The following is a 19,353-nucleotide window of genomic DNA, read 5'->3' as shown; positions in this document are numbered from 1 at the left end:
TCTACATAGGGACTAATAGGGCTTAAGCCCTGGGCTCCCAAGTGTCAAGGGCCCACAAAAATTGAAATATTATCATAAATTTTTAATACTTTTTCATTAACAATGAACACTTATCGTATAGTAAAAAATAGTTAATAGGTTAGGTAAAAATAGTAAAACTGGAGCCCCATTGGACTTCAATATGCCGTATTTTCAGTATGCCGTATTTTCAGAAGTGGATCTAGGTTTTTTGGAGCTCCAAAAAACCTAGATCCACTTCTGAAAATACGGCATACTGAAAATACGGCATATTGAAGTCCAATGGGGCTCCAGTTTTACTATTTTTACCTAACCTATTAACTATTTTTTACTATACGATAAGTGTTCATTGTTAATGAAAAAGTATTAAAAATTTATGATAATATTTCAATTTTTGTGGGCCCTTGACACTTGGGCCCAGGGATTAAGCCCTATCAGTCCCTATGTACATTCGCCTCTGATTATTTCTTTTCTTATAAATTTCTTTACCAACAGAGTAAAATTTTCTCTCCAATGCAATGACATGTTCTGACAAATTTCAACAAAAGTTCTGGTAAAATTTCTAAAATTTTCTTTGATTAATATTGAGACTGAAACGTAATATTAATAGTAAATTTTCTTAAATATAATTTAATATATATCTACAAAGGAAAAATAAATTAATCGAGCAGCTAATAGCCAATATACATGATATAATTTATATATAATTATTATTATGCTGCAATCTGAAATGTACTGTATTTGTTTTTTTTTATTATATATTAATAATATATATTACAAATACAGTAATATATATTTAAGAATCAGTAAGCCTATATATTAACAAAACGAAGAGTAATTTTAAATTATTTGTATAGATTGGCTATGCACGAGACAAGCATATAGGATAAAAATTACTTTTAAAAATTAAGAAAGTAACTTTTAAAAGGTAAAGTAGAACTGCACTATAACGGAACCGGATACTTCACTATTATTATTGTCTGAAATAGGAATAATTTTCATCGCAAACAATCGCAAACACAAAAATAATTAGGAAAGTATTTAATAAATATAAATTAATAATATTAATAACTACTATAAAAATATATGTACTGTATGTAGAGTATGAAGTCCTGATAAAGAGCTGTTGGACATGAATTTTCTGAACTTTATAAGCGGCCACTGATCATTTTTGTAATAACTTTTATACGCGAGTCCAAAATTGTGCCTTATGCTTACAAAATTGTGCCTTATGCTTATAAAATTGGCACATTGAGTGAGCCTTTTATAATCAGAATTTTGCAACATTGCATATACTCAGCTTGTCCACAAGTCACGCACCAACATCAGCGGTCACTATTATAGAGAGTATATGTGAAATCATATGCGGACAGTACATCGTCGTGTTCCTGTTACTCATGGGCAACATTCGAAGTGGCAATGAGCGACACCATACCAGATGAACATTATATTGGCACATTGAGTGAGCCATGAATATTCATATTGCGGAATACTTCATTTCTCTCTAAAGACTTTAGCACAGTGCTACCACAATAGCAAGGTGTCGTTTCCATCTTATTCATGACTCTCCAGTGTCCATGCTTTTCACGCCTTTTTTTTCCTATCTTTACTCATGAACAACTTTACGTTACCGATTCGTTCACGGTCCTTTTATGGCTTATGGATATTCATCGAGAGCCAAAGCAGCTAACACGATTTGAGATCTTTTGAATTTAGCATCTTAAATGTGCTTAAATGTCGTACACAAAGAAATTTTTTAATCCGCTTTTGTAGTTAGTGTTAGTAGCTGAATATATTTCACATAGTCTAGCCACAAGTAACTTTAGATAGACATTCAATTCCAATTTTTAATTCTAAATTAACATTTTATATTCAATGTCTTATCCTGCGAGTGCCATCAGTTGTCCGCTAATTATAAAGCTGCAATTAAAAATAATTATAACTTATCAAATCTAAGATATAGTTTGACAAATTTTTACTAAAATTTAAACTTTTAATGAAACTTCTTTCGAAGATGCCTTATTGTTTGCTTCATTTCAGTAATGAATGCATTTAAAAAAATGACAATAGAATTTACTGTAAAAATCTGTTAAAATTTGGTCTACAATATTGAAATTATAATTATAGTTAATAAATAATTGAAGTTATAAAAATAATCGAATAAAAGAATAAAGTAAAAAAGACTTTTTTTAAAAAAAATGATATCAGTCTATTTTCCAATAGAAATTTTGAAACTGGATAGTTTTAAATTAAATAAAATTTAATTAAAATGTAGGCCCTATATTTAGTTTCATTTTCATTTTAACCGTAGCAAAAAAAAAAAAAATTCTTTCTACATTTATTCTGGAAAATTATTACATTTTGAAGTTTAAAAAGTACAGGTAAAAATTAAATATTTGTGTATTGTCTAGCTGATAAATCTTAGAAAATATTGAATAGAAACTTTTCCCAGACAACTCAGGTTATAATGAATGCCAAACATAAAAAGAAATTGGTTTAAAATTGAAAATACCCAAATCTTCCAAAACATTTCAAAAATATATTGGTTTTTACTATAATACTGAATGATCACTATTGTTACAGACACCTCATTCGTGAATATTCTCGAGTAATAAGATAATTAATTAAAATTTTTTATATATTGTTTTATAGTTGCATTATTGTATGGTAATATAAAAATCTTCTTGAAATAAGTATCAGTGCATGCATCAGTGAATTTGAATGTTTTGAGTTCATAAAGTCGTAATTAACTAAACTGTTAAAGAAGGTCTGACTTTAAAATTGAAAAAGACTATCATGGTTTACTTCTCTTATTCAATTTTATTAAGCTTAATGTTGCAAATAACTTTGGAAAATTTTCACGAAATATAACAAATGGTTTTTCGTAAATAACTAAATAAATGTTTATTGTAATATTAAGTTACTAAAGTCAATTTTTTTAGAACAACCTAAAGTTTAACAAGCAAATCGAGAACACCGATTAAAGAGAAAGAAAAACAATTAAACTGCTGCAATTTTACATTATGTCAATTGCAGACAATTGAATTACATTCGCATTAATCATAAGAAGAGTATCGAGAACGAAATGCCATTGTATTAATTTATTATTTTAAAATAATGTTAAGGTAATATGTAATATTACAAATGTTAAGAATACAATAATTAAACTAAAAAGAAAGCTGATCACAAGCACAGATGAATTTAACGTCCGTTCCACATATGTCCAGTCTGAAAGGTGGAAACCTTTCTCTCCACTATCCCCTGACCAAGCTATTCCTTCTCCTTCGTGACTCTCAGTTCCCCGAATTCCTGACGATCGCAGATGCGAAGTTAATGGGGAGGGGTGCTAATGAGTAGCAGATTTTAAACTCTGCTTACATAATATATCAAGNTAAGTTACTACAGTCAATTTTTTTAGAACAATCTAAAGTTTAACAAGCAAATCGAGAACACCGATTAAAGAGAAAGAAAAACAATTAAACTGCTGCAATTTTACATTACGTCAATTGCAGACAATTGAATTACATTCGCATTAATCATAAGAAGAGTATCGAGAACGAAATGCCATTGTATTAATTTATTATTTTAAAATAATGTTAAGGTAATATGTAATATTACAAATGTTAAGAATACAATAATTAAACTAAAAAGAAAGCTGATCACAAGCACAGATGAATTTAACGTCCGTTCCACATATGTCCAGTCTGAAAGGTGGAAACCTTTCTCTCCACTATCCCCTGACCAAGCTATTCCTTCCCCTTCGTGACTCTCAGTTCCCCGAATTCCTGACGATCGCAGATGCGAAGTTAATGGGGAGGGGTGCTAATGAGTAGCAGATTTTAAACTCTGCTTACATAATATATCAAGAGTCGTGTTTATATAAATATTTATATTAAATAAAAAAATTAAACCATTTTATTTTTCTCTAACAACAACAATATATATTAGGTTCAACTTAATACATATTAATGAAAACTCCAGGACGAGAATAAAAATTAAAATTTACATGTTTAGAAGGAACACTAAATTGCAGTAAAAGTACTATATATTTGCAATTCCTGTATGCCTCTTTCACACTTCAGGATTGCATAATGTAATTCAAGGAGGGTTATGACAAAATCGATCTTTATTTTAGTTAATATTCTCGTCCGTCTCAATACGCAAAGCATATGCAGATTTTCTGTCGACTCTGTTATAGCCCTCCTCGGACTACATTATGTAAACCTGAGGTATAAAAGAAAGAATTGTGAAAACACTTTTATTTTAATTTAGTGTTCCTTCTGAACTTGTGAATTTTAATTAATACGTAGTAATTCTTTCTTTCCCTTTCAATAAATACTGTATTAATGAATTCATATTTATCAATAAGTTCATTATTACTGAATTTTGTTTTTATTAGAATTCATGACATTTAAGATTGCTCCTTATTAAATAATATTTAGAAATGATAATTCAAAATGATAAGTGAACTATTTCTTTCACTAACACTTTCTATTTATTAATTTTAGTGTATGTCTAATAATAATAAATCAATCAAATATAACAAATTCTTATGTTGAAATAGTGTATGATTAAAATAGCCTATGAAAATATATAAATTATTGTAAAGATTTATTATTCTACTATTTTTGTGATAATAAACTACCTTCTAAATCAGTGGTGTCCATTTTTTTGTTTTTTTTTTTTTGTTTCTCTGGGCCACATTAAAAGAAGTCATGGAGTTTTGGGCCACAAATATATTGTAGCCCAATCCTTAAATGTACAAGTATATTTAAGGATTAACATGTCTAGATTATAGTAATAAATATTAAAACTTTATAATGAAAAAGGATATTTTTAAAAATTAGTTTTACAGACACTTTCAATTTTTACTTGGAAATAGATAAATTCATGTATTATAAAAGAGACAAACAAAAATTTATTTGAAAAACACAAATATTTGTTTTATTTGGGTCTCTAATTAATAAAAAACGACAAAACACCATTTTAAAGTGCATTTTATTCAACTAATATATTTATAAATAATATGTAGTCCAAAAAGTAGCCTATGCGCCAAATGATATTTTTTACACCAAACTAAAAAAGGGTAGCCAAATTTGGCGCAAAGTAGCCAAATCTTGCAATGCTGGAAGGAATACGAAATAAAGCTGGAGTTGCGATTCAAAGGATTATAGACCCAAATGCGAGGAAAGGAGAGAAAAGACAAAAGATAAAGAAGTGAGGAAGGTCGGAAAATTAAGGGTCAATATTAGCATAATAGAAGGTCTATTTAACTTTTCTCACTACTTTTTATCTTTTGGTTTCTCTTCTTTCCCGAATTTGGTTCTATAATCCTTTGAGTCATAACTTTAGCTTTATTTAGTATTTCTTCCTCATTCATACATTTCCAAGTATTTGAAAATAGTTCCTTTCCACTCAAACATAAAATATGTATAAAGGTTTACGGTTTTTGTGAAACGTCTTTTTTGAGTTTATGCCGTTGAAATGAATAAATAAAAATAAAATTTAGAAAATTTGTCTGTTTTGTTTACACGTTTATTGGGCCGCATTGAAACTTGCCTTGGGCCGCGGGTTGGACACTCCTGATCTAATAATTAAAATATTATTGCTAATTGAAATTTTTTAGTGATTTGATACGTGATTTTCCACTTAGAAGTCATTTTAATTTATTCCTAATATACATAAACAGCCCGAAGTTTCTTTAATATTATATATTATGTGTTACATATAACAGCTTGTACGTATTTAAATGTATACTATAAATATATATTTTGTTAATATAATGTATATATAGCCTATATCAACTTGTTTAATGAGTAATCATCAAATATAATATGATTATACAATATATATATGATTACTCATTAAACAAGTTATAATCGTATTACTTGAACATAAAAAATGCCGGTAGTATATTAACATGAGTATCAGTAAGAAACAAACGAATTATATGAAAAGAAATACGTTCAATGAGTTTAATCAAAACTACGAGTAGAATCATAACAGTGAATAACTAATAACATTTAAACAAATGTTTCCGATTTGTTTAATGAGTAATCATCAGATTTCAAGCGCAAGATATTTTAACATTGGAATCAGATAAAGAATAAACGCATTGCAAAAATTTGAATTATAAATATAAGTAAATAATAAATTAAATAAATAAAGGCTCAGCAGTTTCGCGCCAGATCAATGGGTTGGCCATGTCTGACATTAAAATAAGGCTCAGCTTTCCGGAGAAAATTCTTCTCTAGCACATCGTTTTCGTATTGGTTGCATTGACCCATAAACTAAAGCAATTTATATTAAAAAATTAAATTTACAATTTAAACTTATTTGACTTGGCAATTTTTATCAAATAAATTTACGATTTTTTTATGCAATTTTTAAATAAAATATTTATTAGATTTTTACATCTTGTAATTTTAATTTTATAACTTAAAAGTAGTTTATATTAAATTAAAATTATTTTTCAAACAAAATCAAAATAATCTTTCTTATATTTCAGATGAACATGGTAGAAACAGACTCAAACCAATTGGGTTTACACGAATCTTTGAATATTGAGCGTTATTTTATTCAAAAGTTAAATATGAAATGGAACCAAGAACTTTGGCCGTATACAATTTATTGGTCTTGTGTGTATTTAATAGTAATCTTTTCTTTGCAAAACTATATGAAATCAAGATCACCTTTTCGTCTTAAAGAACCTCTTGTCATCTGGAATCTAATATTAGCTGCATTTAGTATTTGTGGCACTATAAGGATGGTACCTGGTTTATGGATTTTGATAAAAGATTTTGGATTTACATTTTCTGTTTGCAATATTAGTTACGCAAAGATATATCATCCAGTACCTCTTTGGATCTTTTTATTTGTATGGTCTAAAGTTATCGAATTCGGCGATACAATTTTTATCGTACTTCGAAAGCAGAAATTATTGTTTTTACATTGGTATCATCACATCGCAACTCTTATTTTTACTTGGTACAATATTGCCAACGAGGCATCAACGGGATATTGGTTTTGCACCATGAATTTATTTGTGCATAGTTTTATGTATTCATATTACGCTATGAAGGCAATGAAATTAAACGTTCCTCGTTATGTTTCAATGATTGTAACTACGATGCAAATTACACAAATGTTTATTGGTTGTTTTGTCACATTTTGGGCAGCTTTGAAGTATTATCAAGGCGAATATTGTGAACAGAGTTCATATACTATTCTATTAGCAGTTGGTTTATACTTGTCTTACGTATTTTTGTTCTGCCGTCTTTTCTATAAATTGTATATTCATAAAGATGAAAAGTTAGGCATGACGAAGAAAAGTCATTAGTTACGTTTAAATTTTTAAACTTCGAACTCATTTTTTTATTTTTAGAATCTACTTTTAAAAAAAGTTATTTGTTTTTTGTTTTGTTTCGTGGATAAAAGCGAGTTCATAGAACTAATAATTCAGTTTAGTAAAACTTTTCTGATTTTTATCACAAATTCTTTAAATGTATTGTAAAAAACTGTACATTTTAAATTGATAATTATTTCAAAATTATAAACTAATAATTTAAATTTAAAATTGTTAGCTTAGTATTGCTTAGTATTTTATTTTCATGACAAAATAAATACTAAGCAATTGTCTCTGTTTTAATTTTTGAAACTTATTCTAAATTCATTAGAAAACATTAATATATTTTTATCCAGTTTTACATATACAGTCGACCCCCCTGTAACACTGTTGAATATTCCGTTTTATATGAATTCCATGTTGTACAAGTCACTTAGATTTTACAAATACGTGTGCCGGACTGTGAAAGGCTCACGTATTTGTAAATTCTAAGTCACTCGTACAACATGGAATTCATATAAAACGGAATAATCAACAGTGTTATAGGGGGTCGACTGTAATTACTTTCACATTTGCTAAATAAAAGTGCATTTTTATTTTATGTAGGTTAGATTATCATTTAAGTACATTTTACCCGCTGTAAAATTTTATAATTTTATTATTTGAGATTAATCCGAACACTTCATATATTTAATTAAAAACATATTTTATATCAGGTATAAATGAAATTATTATTGTATGAAATTATGACATAGTAACTTTTATATTCATTTATATTTAAACTAATATTTTATAAGCATAGTAAAATTCGTGATTAATATAAATTTTGTGTCTATAAATAAAACGTATGTTTTTACATAATTTGAAATAATTAAATTAATTGTAATAATACAATGGTTATAATATTTTAAATAGAGAGTTCAGAAGAGGAGATAATTGCACGAAATTGATAATGTTACAGTAGAACAAGCTTTCTGTAACTTTTCATAGTTCATTTTCAGTAACATTTTTAGTAACTTTTCATTGTTCTGTTCAGCAGAAAAGCTCTGCTGTAACTGCATTAGAATTTGTAAGGGACTGCACAAAGATACGTATGACAAGTTGGAAATTTGTTATTCATGAAATTACATTAGCAAAATTGTTAAAACTAAAATTACTGAAGGACCAAAAATAGGAAGAAAAATGATCATTATTCTGGAAGATGGGAAAAACTCAAGTGAGAACAGGTTAAGATAAATGAATGAAGATATTTGTTGGCATCGTTTTGTGTTAAATACAGTCATTCAACCAAAATTCCACTCTAATAGATAATAATTTTACTCATATATCTCTTATTTGCTATACTAAGAGAATCGAGCTATTACGGTGTCATTGTCACTCTAGACACTGATTGCAGCAGTTAGATGTTTCAATTTTTTTAACCTCTAAAATTCATACTGCAGAGACTTTGTTTATGTAAACACAACTCTATCGGAAAATCATTCTGCGAGATATTCCTACATTATATAATAAAGCTTAATAAAAGGCAGCTGAAATTCAAAAAATTGTATCATCGTTTGAAAAAACACACACAAACACTTAAATTTCTCTTTTAAATTCTTATGGTTTTTACGAAGATGATTTCTTATAAATACAAAGGAAGAATTGAGTGAAATCAACCAGGAAGTTAACAAATTTGTAAAGTTCTGGTAATTGTCGAGATAGCTGTACTGAAGATACTGAGAATGTTCTAAACATTTAATCAAAACAATAGAAGTTTTGCAAAGTGCAAAAACAAAAACACAGTCTCAGATAATAACATTAAATTCTAAGAAAACAATTCTTCTAGAGAAAGCCCAGAAAATAGACAAAACTTGGAGAAAGGGAGAGAGAAAAAAAACATTCGTATTATTAGCATAGAACAGAAGATAAAACTACAGAATGAAAAGGAAAGAAAATATTATCTAAAGCCTTTCAGACACGGAAACAGATGATGCCACTCATCTTTACTGTTATGAAGATTTCTGAGAAAATTTCAACACATATCTCAGATAAAGTTCGCCTTTCTGTGGACAGTTCAATAGAAATGACGATCCATGGTATCGCTGTGCTTTGTTCTGGATGCTAAGTGTAATGCAGCAGGTATTGTAGTAAATTTTAAGTGTGATAACTATAGTTATTAATCTGCTATTTTTTGGTGGCATATACATTTTATTATTGCTATAATGTTTGTTTACAAATATGCTTGTAAATAATATAATGTTTTTAAATAATTTGTGTACTAAATTTTATGGGTATTTTCTCATATACTGTAATTTTCTATAAGAATTCCACACCTAAGTGTTGAACTACTCTAAATGAATGGATAATGGTACGCTTTACCATTTTTCATTTGTTTCCTTTTAAACTCGTCTGATTAATAAATTTTGTGTTAATTTTTCTTGTTGTTATTACTATAACTATTATTTGTCTCTGATCAACCTGCCATAGTTAAACAATAACAAATTGTCTTTTTCACCGCAGTTAAAAAGTCAATTTATAATCATGCGATTTCACCGTTCTCTTCTTAGTTTGAAAACTTATAAAAACTTTATAGTGTTTAAAATATTGAATTATAAATTGAAAATTATCTGTCAAAAACACTATATGTTTTATGAAACTACAAAAATTTCTAAGAAAAATCATCAAGATAAAAACAAAATTTTAACGATTGAAAATCTAAACAACAGCAAATCTAAATAAAAAAGCCATCGTAAATATATTGCTAAAAAATTTAAATCGTAGACCTTTCAATTACATATTATAAATACTAGAAACATAACTGTAATTAATATGAACTTAATTTGAAATTTTATTATAAACTGAATGCTATGATAACAATTATCACAATATGGATTACGTTAGTTATCATTTTACAGCGTTAGCGTTACAGAATGATTATAACTATTCTAAAATAATAACTATTCTAAGTATCTTTTACTTTTGTTTATGAACGAAGAAAGAAAGAATTAGTTTGTTTAATGTTAACAGTGAGACAAGAAAGTTGTATAATTTTTACATACATAAAATCAATCAACTAATAACAACAACGGAAAACAAAATTCAATATTCCAATATATATAAAACAAAAAAACAGTAACAATATATATAGATATATTAATATATATTAATATTAATATTAATTTATAATTACTGCAAATTTATTAAAATAAAATTTTAAATTCAAAAGCAATTTGAAATTCTGATTAACAGTGACAATATTAATTATTTCGATTATAGAAGTTTAAAAAAAATTTAAAAATTTGGAACCCTATACGACAAACAAATAAAACAGTTTTTCAGAAAATAAAATCACTTTTTTCTCGACGCTTTGAACGTGAATCTGATACGCCTGTACATCAGGTTTCTCCTTAAGATATAAAGTATTGTTGTGTAGTTAAGTGTTATAAAATTTCACGTGTTGATTATGTGCATTAATTACTTGATTCAGTGAACAAATTTATTAAATTATTTTATTATAATTAGTACAAGGTTTTCCACCTTTTATACGGGGAACAAAAATAATGAAATAGAAATACATCAAAATAAAATTAAACACAAAAATCAGATAATTAGGTTTACAATATATAATATACAACATTCTACATACAATAATTAAATAAGCAAAAGCCAGTAAAAAACTCTGAGGGTCCGATGCTGTAATAGTAAAGAAAAGTATTGTTTTTAAGTACAATTTTTACATAAACCAAAAAAAAAAACTACAACAAAAGCAATAATAATAACAACTACCCGATAAAAGTAGAAAATTAAGTATACAAAAAAAATAATATGAAAATGTTGAACAAATACAAAAATATGAAAAATTGTCGATTTATCACAAAGAGAACATTTAATATTATTAAATCTCTTAAGATAAATTTGTAATTTTTTAATTAATTTAATTAATTTTTATTTTTTAATGAAATTAAAACTAAAATTTTGATTTAGATAGCTTTTAGTTATAAAACTCATTTCCATTGGCCGATACCAAAAAACAAATTGTCATTCGAGCTACTTATATTTCTAAACATCTAATAAAAGTTATCAGAAATGCGCAACATTAAATCTGACAAATTAAGATCACCATCAATCCATTCAATATAAGGAACTGTAATGATGAAGCATTTTTTTCATTCCAGAATGCCAATAAGTTTGATTGTTAAAAAAGAAAAGATCTAAAAGCTTTAACCAGAGACGATTCAGACTCAAATCCGTTCAGCCATATCAACATTATTTTAATAATATCAAAATTTATAGGATATTTACCAAATTCTAAATCTATAAAATAATAGGGAACCCAACAACCCAAACTATAAGAATGTAATAAAGTTTCATTGAATAAATTCATACTTCATGTTTCAATCAAAAAATCATAACTCCTTATCATACGAAACTAGTAAAAACAACTGATATTCATATAAAAGATTCTTTCTCAATTTAGTCAATCTACCTTTCACGGAAATCTAAATAATTTTAAACGACAGAGGTTCTGCCTTATTCGTGAGAAAATAGAGATTTTTAATAAATCTACCATCTAAATTAAGTAATACGCTTGATGTTTTAATTCGTTAACCGCCTCCACACTACTACTTATATGAAAAAAAAACAATTTTCTCTAAAGGAACTTATACCACCTCTCCTAAAACCCACAAATTTTTATTTGTCCAAATCAACTCCTAAATGCATATTACAAAAAACAGTCTCCAAAACATTTATTAAACTCTGTAGGTTCAAAACAGAATCAACAACTAACACAGTGCCATTGGAATAGACCGAAATTTTAACTATAACTTCCTCAAAGTAAAATCCAGAAGTCATAGAGTCATTAATATGACTGATTAGATCATTTAGTAAAAAATAAAAAGCAAGAGCTGTGGACACAAACCTGACAGAAATGTTGTACAAAAATTCCGTTTTCCCACGTACAAAGAAAATCATATCATGAAATTAAACAACTAACGAATTTATAGCTTAATCTTCCATAACTAGCACCACTAAACATTTCTGTTCAAAGAGAGCAGAATGCAGATTCACAAAGAAAGAATAAACTTTACCATGCTCAATATAAGCTTCTGATCTGTATTATCAATTAATTTGCAATAAATAACTACGAACTTCATTGTCCTTTTCGGTTATAATTACAGATTCATAACAGCACAAAATTCATCAGCGCGAAATTTCCCGGAATTCATTTCGGCCTGTTCAAAAGCCTTCATCTGAGTAACATATATATACTGTACATTCGACACTATGGTATTATAAATAAACATCTACAAAATAATCCGACAAAGATATATAATTGATATAAATATAGATGTTTATTTATAATACCATAATGTCGAATGTATATATATGTTACTCAGATGAAGGCTTTTGAACAAGCCGAAATGAATTCCGGGAAATTTTGCGCTGATAAATTTTGTGCTGTTAGGAATCTGTAGTTATAACCGAAAAGGACAATGAAGTTCGTAGATATTTATTGCAAATTAATTTATCACTCTCCTTAGTCAATACTGTTTCAATAACCGTGGAAATGACAAATATATTATTAATAGTCGAAAAACTTTTACGTAAACCAATCTGAAAATCCGAAAAGATTTTAAAAATTTTTAGACTAAACTTTCAATCTATTAACCGAAATTTTCTCAAATACTTTCGACTATACAGTCAAAATTGAAATACCACAATAATTTCGAGGATGAATACGTGATCCTTTGAAATGGTATTTTAAAACTTTTTATATTATTAATTATGATGGGGCGCTGCTTGCTGTTGAGCGTGTTGGTGAACTTTTTTGTGTGCTTCTTTTAAGCCTAAATTATGGAAAATATCGAGTTTTGGATTAAGGTGTTTGAGTTGTTGTTATTTCTNATCAAATAGTCCCCATTGTAAGAAATTTAAATTTAAATCAATAAACATTATTATTATTATTATTATTAATTATTTTAAAATGGCAAAAAGCTTAATTTTGAGAATAGAAATGAGTTTTACAAAAAGATTGTAGATGCTAATAACGAGCCAACTCGTCATTTATTCCAACTCCACTCGACATATATACATGACCCCTCTATCTCTGCTTCTTGACCCATAATCACCAAACATTTAATAACATCAATCACTTTAATAAACAAATGTCCCAGCAAAATTTCAGAAATTTTCGAAAAAAGGCGCAGGAGTTATCAAGTTTCAAACTAGTTGAAGAAAACTGTGCTCTTTCATATACGCGCTAACATTCGTACACACAGAAAAAAAACCCGACAACGAGTTGCTTAACTTTCATGACAACATTTAGTGGCGTTATCTGTTATGATATTTTACTATTATTAAAATTTTTTAAATATATTTAACTATTATAAAATGGCAAAAAATCTAAATTTTGAGTGTAGGGATGAGTTTTATAAAAAGAATTGTAAATGCTAATAACGAGTAAAATGGTCATGAAGTCTGGCCCTATGCGAGATATCTCTCTCTATGGTGTATGACCCACTGCTATTTCCTTACTCCCTCAAACTTTAATCACGAAAATTTAACATCTTCAATTACCCTAATAAACAAATCTCCCAGCAAAATTTCATAAATTTTCGGCAAAAGACACGGGAGTTATTAAGCTTCAGATCATGTGAACAAAATTATGGTTCCCAAACACACACACAATAGCATTCATACGTACAGAAATAAAAATCCATATTTTGTTTGCATTTCTCGAAGTTTCAAAAATCCCTGAGTCCAAAAATGTAAAAATCTTCGGGTCACTTTTTGACCGATCGCTGTATTTTCCCTCTGTTATACGGGTATATAACAACTGGGAAAGTAATATGTTACATTAACAAGATAAAATGCGTTAATTTTAATAAATTCTTACATTAAATTATTCTCAAAAGATGCTCTATGATTGACTAAGATCATAGATAAAAGTAAATAATTAGATTTATTATTAAATTAAATTAAGTTACTTTATATTATCGCTGTATTTCATAAATCAGTGGCAGACGACACCCAAAGTCAAAATATCAAACTGTTAGATTTCCAAAGTTAATTTCAATTTTCAGTTTTTTCCGCCCTGTGGCACTAAGAAGGCCGCTTCAATGAAGTTTTCGGTTACTAATTGTATGTTATGTTGTGTTATGTTGAAATCAGGGCTGTGTTATGTGGAAATCAGGGCTGTGGAGTCGGAGTCGGCGGATTTTTTGACGACTCCGACGGGATTACATCAAAAATCGCTATTGGTTTTACTATCCTACATTACCAAAAATGAATATAAAATTTAACAGGGGGAGGAACTCAAATAAGAAGGAAAGAGTCCATCGTCATCAATCAAGTATTCGCTCCAGTCTTGGATATACACTGCCCATAAAAATAATCGCCGCCGATTATCTTCAGGGTCCAAATCCTAGTGAAATCCTACCCGCCAAGTGGCAACACCATCCTCCTAAGATCGCAACAGAGGTCCAACACCTTCAGGTAAATACCAACTCGCGATCGAATGTAAGCTTTCTCTCTCGGTTAGAGATCAGATGCGATTTAATTAATATGCTCTTTATTTACTATACCATACATGAAACTACAACATAGATTATTAAATTATTTCGTACTTTTAATCTTTCTATTTTAGTAGCCCAGGGCACTCCGTAGTGGGCGTTCTAGCAGCAGCGGTGTCATTCCGTGGTATAAATAATAATTCTTATTACAAATAATAATAATATACTGAATTTCTCATGGCGTACCCTACTAAAACGCAGCCAAAAATGCTAAAAACCGCATCAGATAATAATGTACTGAATTTATTGTTAATTTAAATAATAGCTAGGGGCGCCCCTAGTGGCCATTTTTGTCATATAGTGACAGAAAGAAACTCTGCGTTTCTTTATGCAGCGCTCGAGAAGCGCTTTACAGCGAACACACTAAAACTGGTTTTTAATTGCCCAACACTTCTCGTGACGTCATTTCGCTACACTCTCGCTGCATAAAGAAACGCCGGGAAAGAATCCGGTTTTTCAGCTTTATATAGTTAGTTAACCCTAATATATATGTATGATTCTATATAAATAAACGGTTATTTGTTTGTGTTACATGAGTACTGTATTAGAGTGCAAGTTCTTTTAGGCGCGCTGTCTCTCGGACATCCTCCATCCCGAATCCTACAGTCTACACACGTGACCGCTCTCGCGTAAAAGAACTTAGTGGCCATCCAAATTTCTGTCTGTCCATAAGACACAGTGGTGTCAGTCCTGACAACGCAATCATCGCAGACGCGGTATCGACCCTTCAGTCTATTGGTGCGGAAGTATATGAGGCGCTATGCGCATTATCACAAAGCATGTGTGTATGTATATATATATGCCTATGTATGTGGGGGGTGTATGGCACGATTTTGTTCACTCTGAAGCTTAATAACTCCTGTGCTTTTTGTCGAAAATTTCTGAAATTTGGCAGGTAAGTTGGTTATTGGGGAGATAGATGCTATTAAATTTTGCTGATTAAAGGTCCAGATGTGTGTATCTCCAGTAGAATCAGACTTAATGACGATTTTATTTTTTCTCTGTTATATATTTTTTCTCTGTTATGTGTTCTCTGTTCAGAAAATAAAAACAACGATATTTGTTTATTTCTCGATGTTTCAAGGTTCTCTGAGTCCAAAAACGTAAAAATCTTGGAGGGAAATTTTTGACTGGCTGCCATATTTTCCTGTTATATTATATAACAGCCGGGAAAGTAAATAATAGTTATTGTAATGCATGTGTCTTAAACGAAATTTTTGACTGGCTGCCATATTTCCCTGTTATATTATATAACAGCCGGGAAAGTAAATAATAGTGATTGTAATGCATGTGTCTTAAACGACTAAATATTTTAAAATAAAAATTTATAAAATTTTGTATTAATTTTTAACAGATATATCAGTAAATTTTTAACAAATAGATAGAGTAAACATTAAACAATGGAACTACTATTTTAAAGTAAGTTCATCTTGATATTATATTTTTATACATTTTTATTAAATAAAAATTAACAAAACATATAGAAAGTGAGCAATTATTTATTGTGACATCGTCATAATGCCGTGTTGGAATTTTTAGTCACTGTTTTTAATTTATTTAATTTAAAATATATGCTCTCCACCTGAAATTAGTAGTGTCTTACTCCTGTATATAATACTTTTCCTATTAGCATACAGTCATGCTGGACGCATATCAAACTCCTTTCAGGGAAAATTTTCAATCTAAATAACGTGATTTCCGGTTTACAAGAGAAGTTAATATTTAATTAATCGGGATCATTAAGTCTTTCCATATTTGGTCTCGGCTTTCATCTATCTATCCGTTCTCGAAATTAAGGAAGGACAAGACAAATAGTGGAAATTTATAGGTCTACAATTTTTTCAAATTGTTGCCCAATAATGCCCATGCAGTGAAAAAATACCTCGTTAACGTGACAATTCGCTTAAACGCGAGATGCGTTTCCCGCTTTAAACGATTACTCTGCATATAGGGGAAACTTGCCTAATTCGTACTTGCGCCTAATTCGTACTTCGCTTATATCTTCACTCCCGTAATAGCTATTAGTGTCTCTAGTAGCAAAAGAAGTAAATAACAATCGGTCATATTACCATCTGACAGACAACACGCTGTTACTCTGCTCCCGACAAAAATATTGAAAAGGAAAGTTTTTTCAACTTTTTCTGTAATATTTTTGCACATTTCATACGAAATTTCTTCAAATTGGATCGTATGTAAGTTTTTTAACTATCTGTGATGTATTAGTGCGTATTTTTGTGATTTCATCTGAAGTGATGAAACATGCGTATCTGTTGTCAAATTTTTTGGCGACTAATGTAAAGTTTGTTCGACTCTTGCGCCTATTTCGTACTCGAGGCATGTTCTTAAAACGTACTGGTACGATTTAGGAAAACCATTTTAGATGAATGTCACAATAAGCTATTACCGATTCGTAAACTTATTTTTTTTCTAAGTTTCTGATTTAAAAAATAACCGCAAAAGTTCAAAACAAATTAAAACTTAATCGTCTTTAATTTTAGAACAACGTGTCAAAAAGAAAATATAATTCTTGAAGTAAAGAAAATATGAAAGAAGCGATTAAAAAATATAATGACGAGACCTTATAATTTAACGAAGTTTGTAGTGTATATAATGTACCGTAATTGACATTTAGACGATAGTTACAAGGACTGAATATACATCAATGAATAGACTAGATAGGTCATTTTTTAAATCACTAAAACTGAATTTTAGTGCTGCTTGCGCATCGTGGATGCAAACCATCCTGGTTCCTTAATAAAGCATATCTTCGAGCCGTTTGTATGGACACAGGCATGCATGACTTCGAATCTTGCGGATTGTGGCCTCGCAATCGCTTTAAGATCGGGGATGAGGAATATGTCGTTCTTGACGAAGATGCTAATCTAAGTGAAACGGCGGAAGTCTCCCAGAATCTGGCAACTGAAAGGCAGCAAGAACAAACAGATACTTTAACGTGTGTGGCACAATCCAATCAGACTACTGAGAACAGACTGAAGAAGTTGAGTACCCACAACTTCCTGAGGTACCGACAACTCACCCTTCGGAAAAACAGCAAGATCAGTGTCTGGAAGAGAAAGCGAAGGAATGTTCTTTAGGTATGAAAGTAAACATTTCTAATACAGAGACAGTTCGAGCGACATTTGAAATAATATCTCCACTACGTGGTATTCTTGGAATTGCAAGAAGAAAAACGTATGAAAGAATCTTGGTGCGAAGAAAAGCAAAACTACTAAAATATCACAAAAAGAGAATTAAAAAAAACAGGAAGATGAAAATAACAGTTGGTACTGTAAATTATGCCAAGAAGACGTAAAAGAAAGTATGATCAAATGCACACAATGTGAGATATGGGTACATGAACTTCGCGCAGGAACCAATAAAAAGACAATGGATTACAACTGCGATGACTGCCAAAAATTGGCAAAGACCAGCTGCCGAATTTGCTAAGAGTTAATATACACACGTATTGATACACACGTACATTATTGATAAAGATTTTTATTCTTAAGACTGCAAACCAATGATAGGATCTCAAAGTACGATTTAAGAATATATCGGTACGATTTAAGACGAATGTTCCTAAATCGTACTTTTTTAGTGTTTTTTTAAATTGTTTATTTCTCAGAAGTTTATAAGATTTATGCTAAATTTGATTATGGTAGTGATAAAATATTTCCCAAATAAAAGTTACTTAAAATAATAAATAATTTATGTTTATTAATTTCGATAATATGATGGTTTTTCCTGAAGTGGTACGAATTAGGCAAGTTTACCCTATACAGCATGCGTATACAAGATATCCCAGATACTGCATTTATATACAGATACACATCGGTCACACTTGTAGTTAAAATCTATGCGGAAACGTAAGTAACTGTTTTATAACTCGTAACTGTACAGGACAGAAATACGCAAGAGAGAACAATAATCCCACCTTGAAAATAACGTGTGCGGATGAGCGAATACATGTTTCACGCATTAAAAGTAACGTAAGAAAATTAGTGTTTGCAGAACCGTGAAAAACACGCGCAAAGAAATAAATAAACTATGTAGAAAAATAAATTCGGTAATTATGACAAATAACAATATATTAGGTTTATGTCTTAATGAAAAACATTGTACAACAGGCTCTTACACATGAATCTAGGGTCGGTATATTCTAGATGTTCTTGAAGTCAGGTACTGTAATCAGTGGGAGGCACATGATGAAATGCCACAGAGAGAGAATTTAAGCGATTCCATCCAAACCCTAATATGTTGGATCTATGACCTATGTTCTATCACATCCATCTTGAAAGAAGTCTGTGTAAAATATTAAACCTTCAAAACTATCGCAGTTTTTAGCCCATATTTGAAGGGCTAAAAACTGCGATACGTAAGAATGAGCTTAAAAGAAAGATGTGACGGTGAGCTAGATTTCATCCATCAACTTCT

The 19,353-nt window shown here is 29.5% G+C and overlaps 1 protein-coding gene across 2 annotated transcripts in view; it reads left to right on the top strand.

The window, feature by feature from the left end:
• LOC111625866 (elongation of very long chain fatty acids protein 6-like) overlaps window positions 1–7,562 on the top strand; it is a 35,868-nt gene extending 28,306 nt beyond the window's left edge. For both annotated transcript variants that reach the window (XM_023369105.1, XM_023369106.1), the window contains exon 2: window positions 6,527–7,562. In XM_023369105.1, coding sequence (XP_023224873.1) covers window positions 6,527–7,357 — 831 coding nt within the window. In that variant the 3' untranslated portion in view covers window positions 7,358–7,562. The remainder of the gene's footprint in view (window positions 1–6,526) is intronic.
• The last annotated feature ends 11,791 nt before the right edge of the window (window positions 7,563–19,353 follow it).

Source organism: Centruroides sculpturatus, unplaced genomic scaffold (genome assembly GCF_000671375.1).
Source record: "Centruroides sculpturatus isolate CEXI.00-Female unplaced genomic scaffold, Cexi_2.0 scaffold319, whole genome shotgun sequence".
Lineage (NCBI taxonomy): Eukaryota > Metazoa > Arthropoda > Arachnida > Scorpiones > Buthidae > Centruroides > Centruroides sculpturatus.
This window is presented reverse-complemented; position numbering and strand designations above follow the sequence as displayed.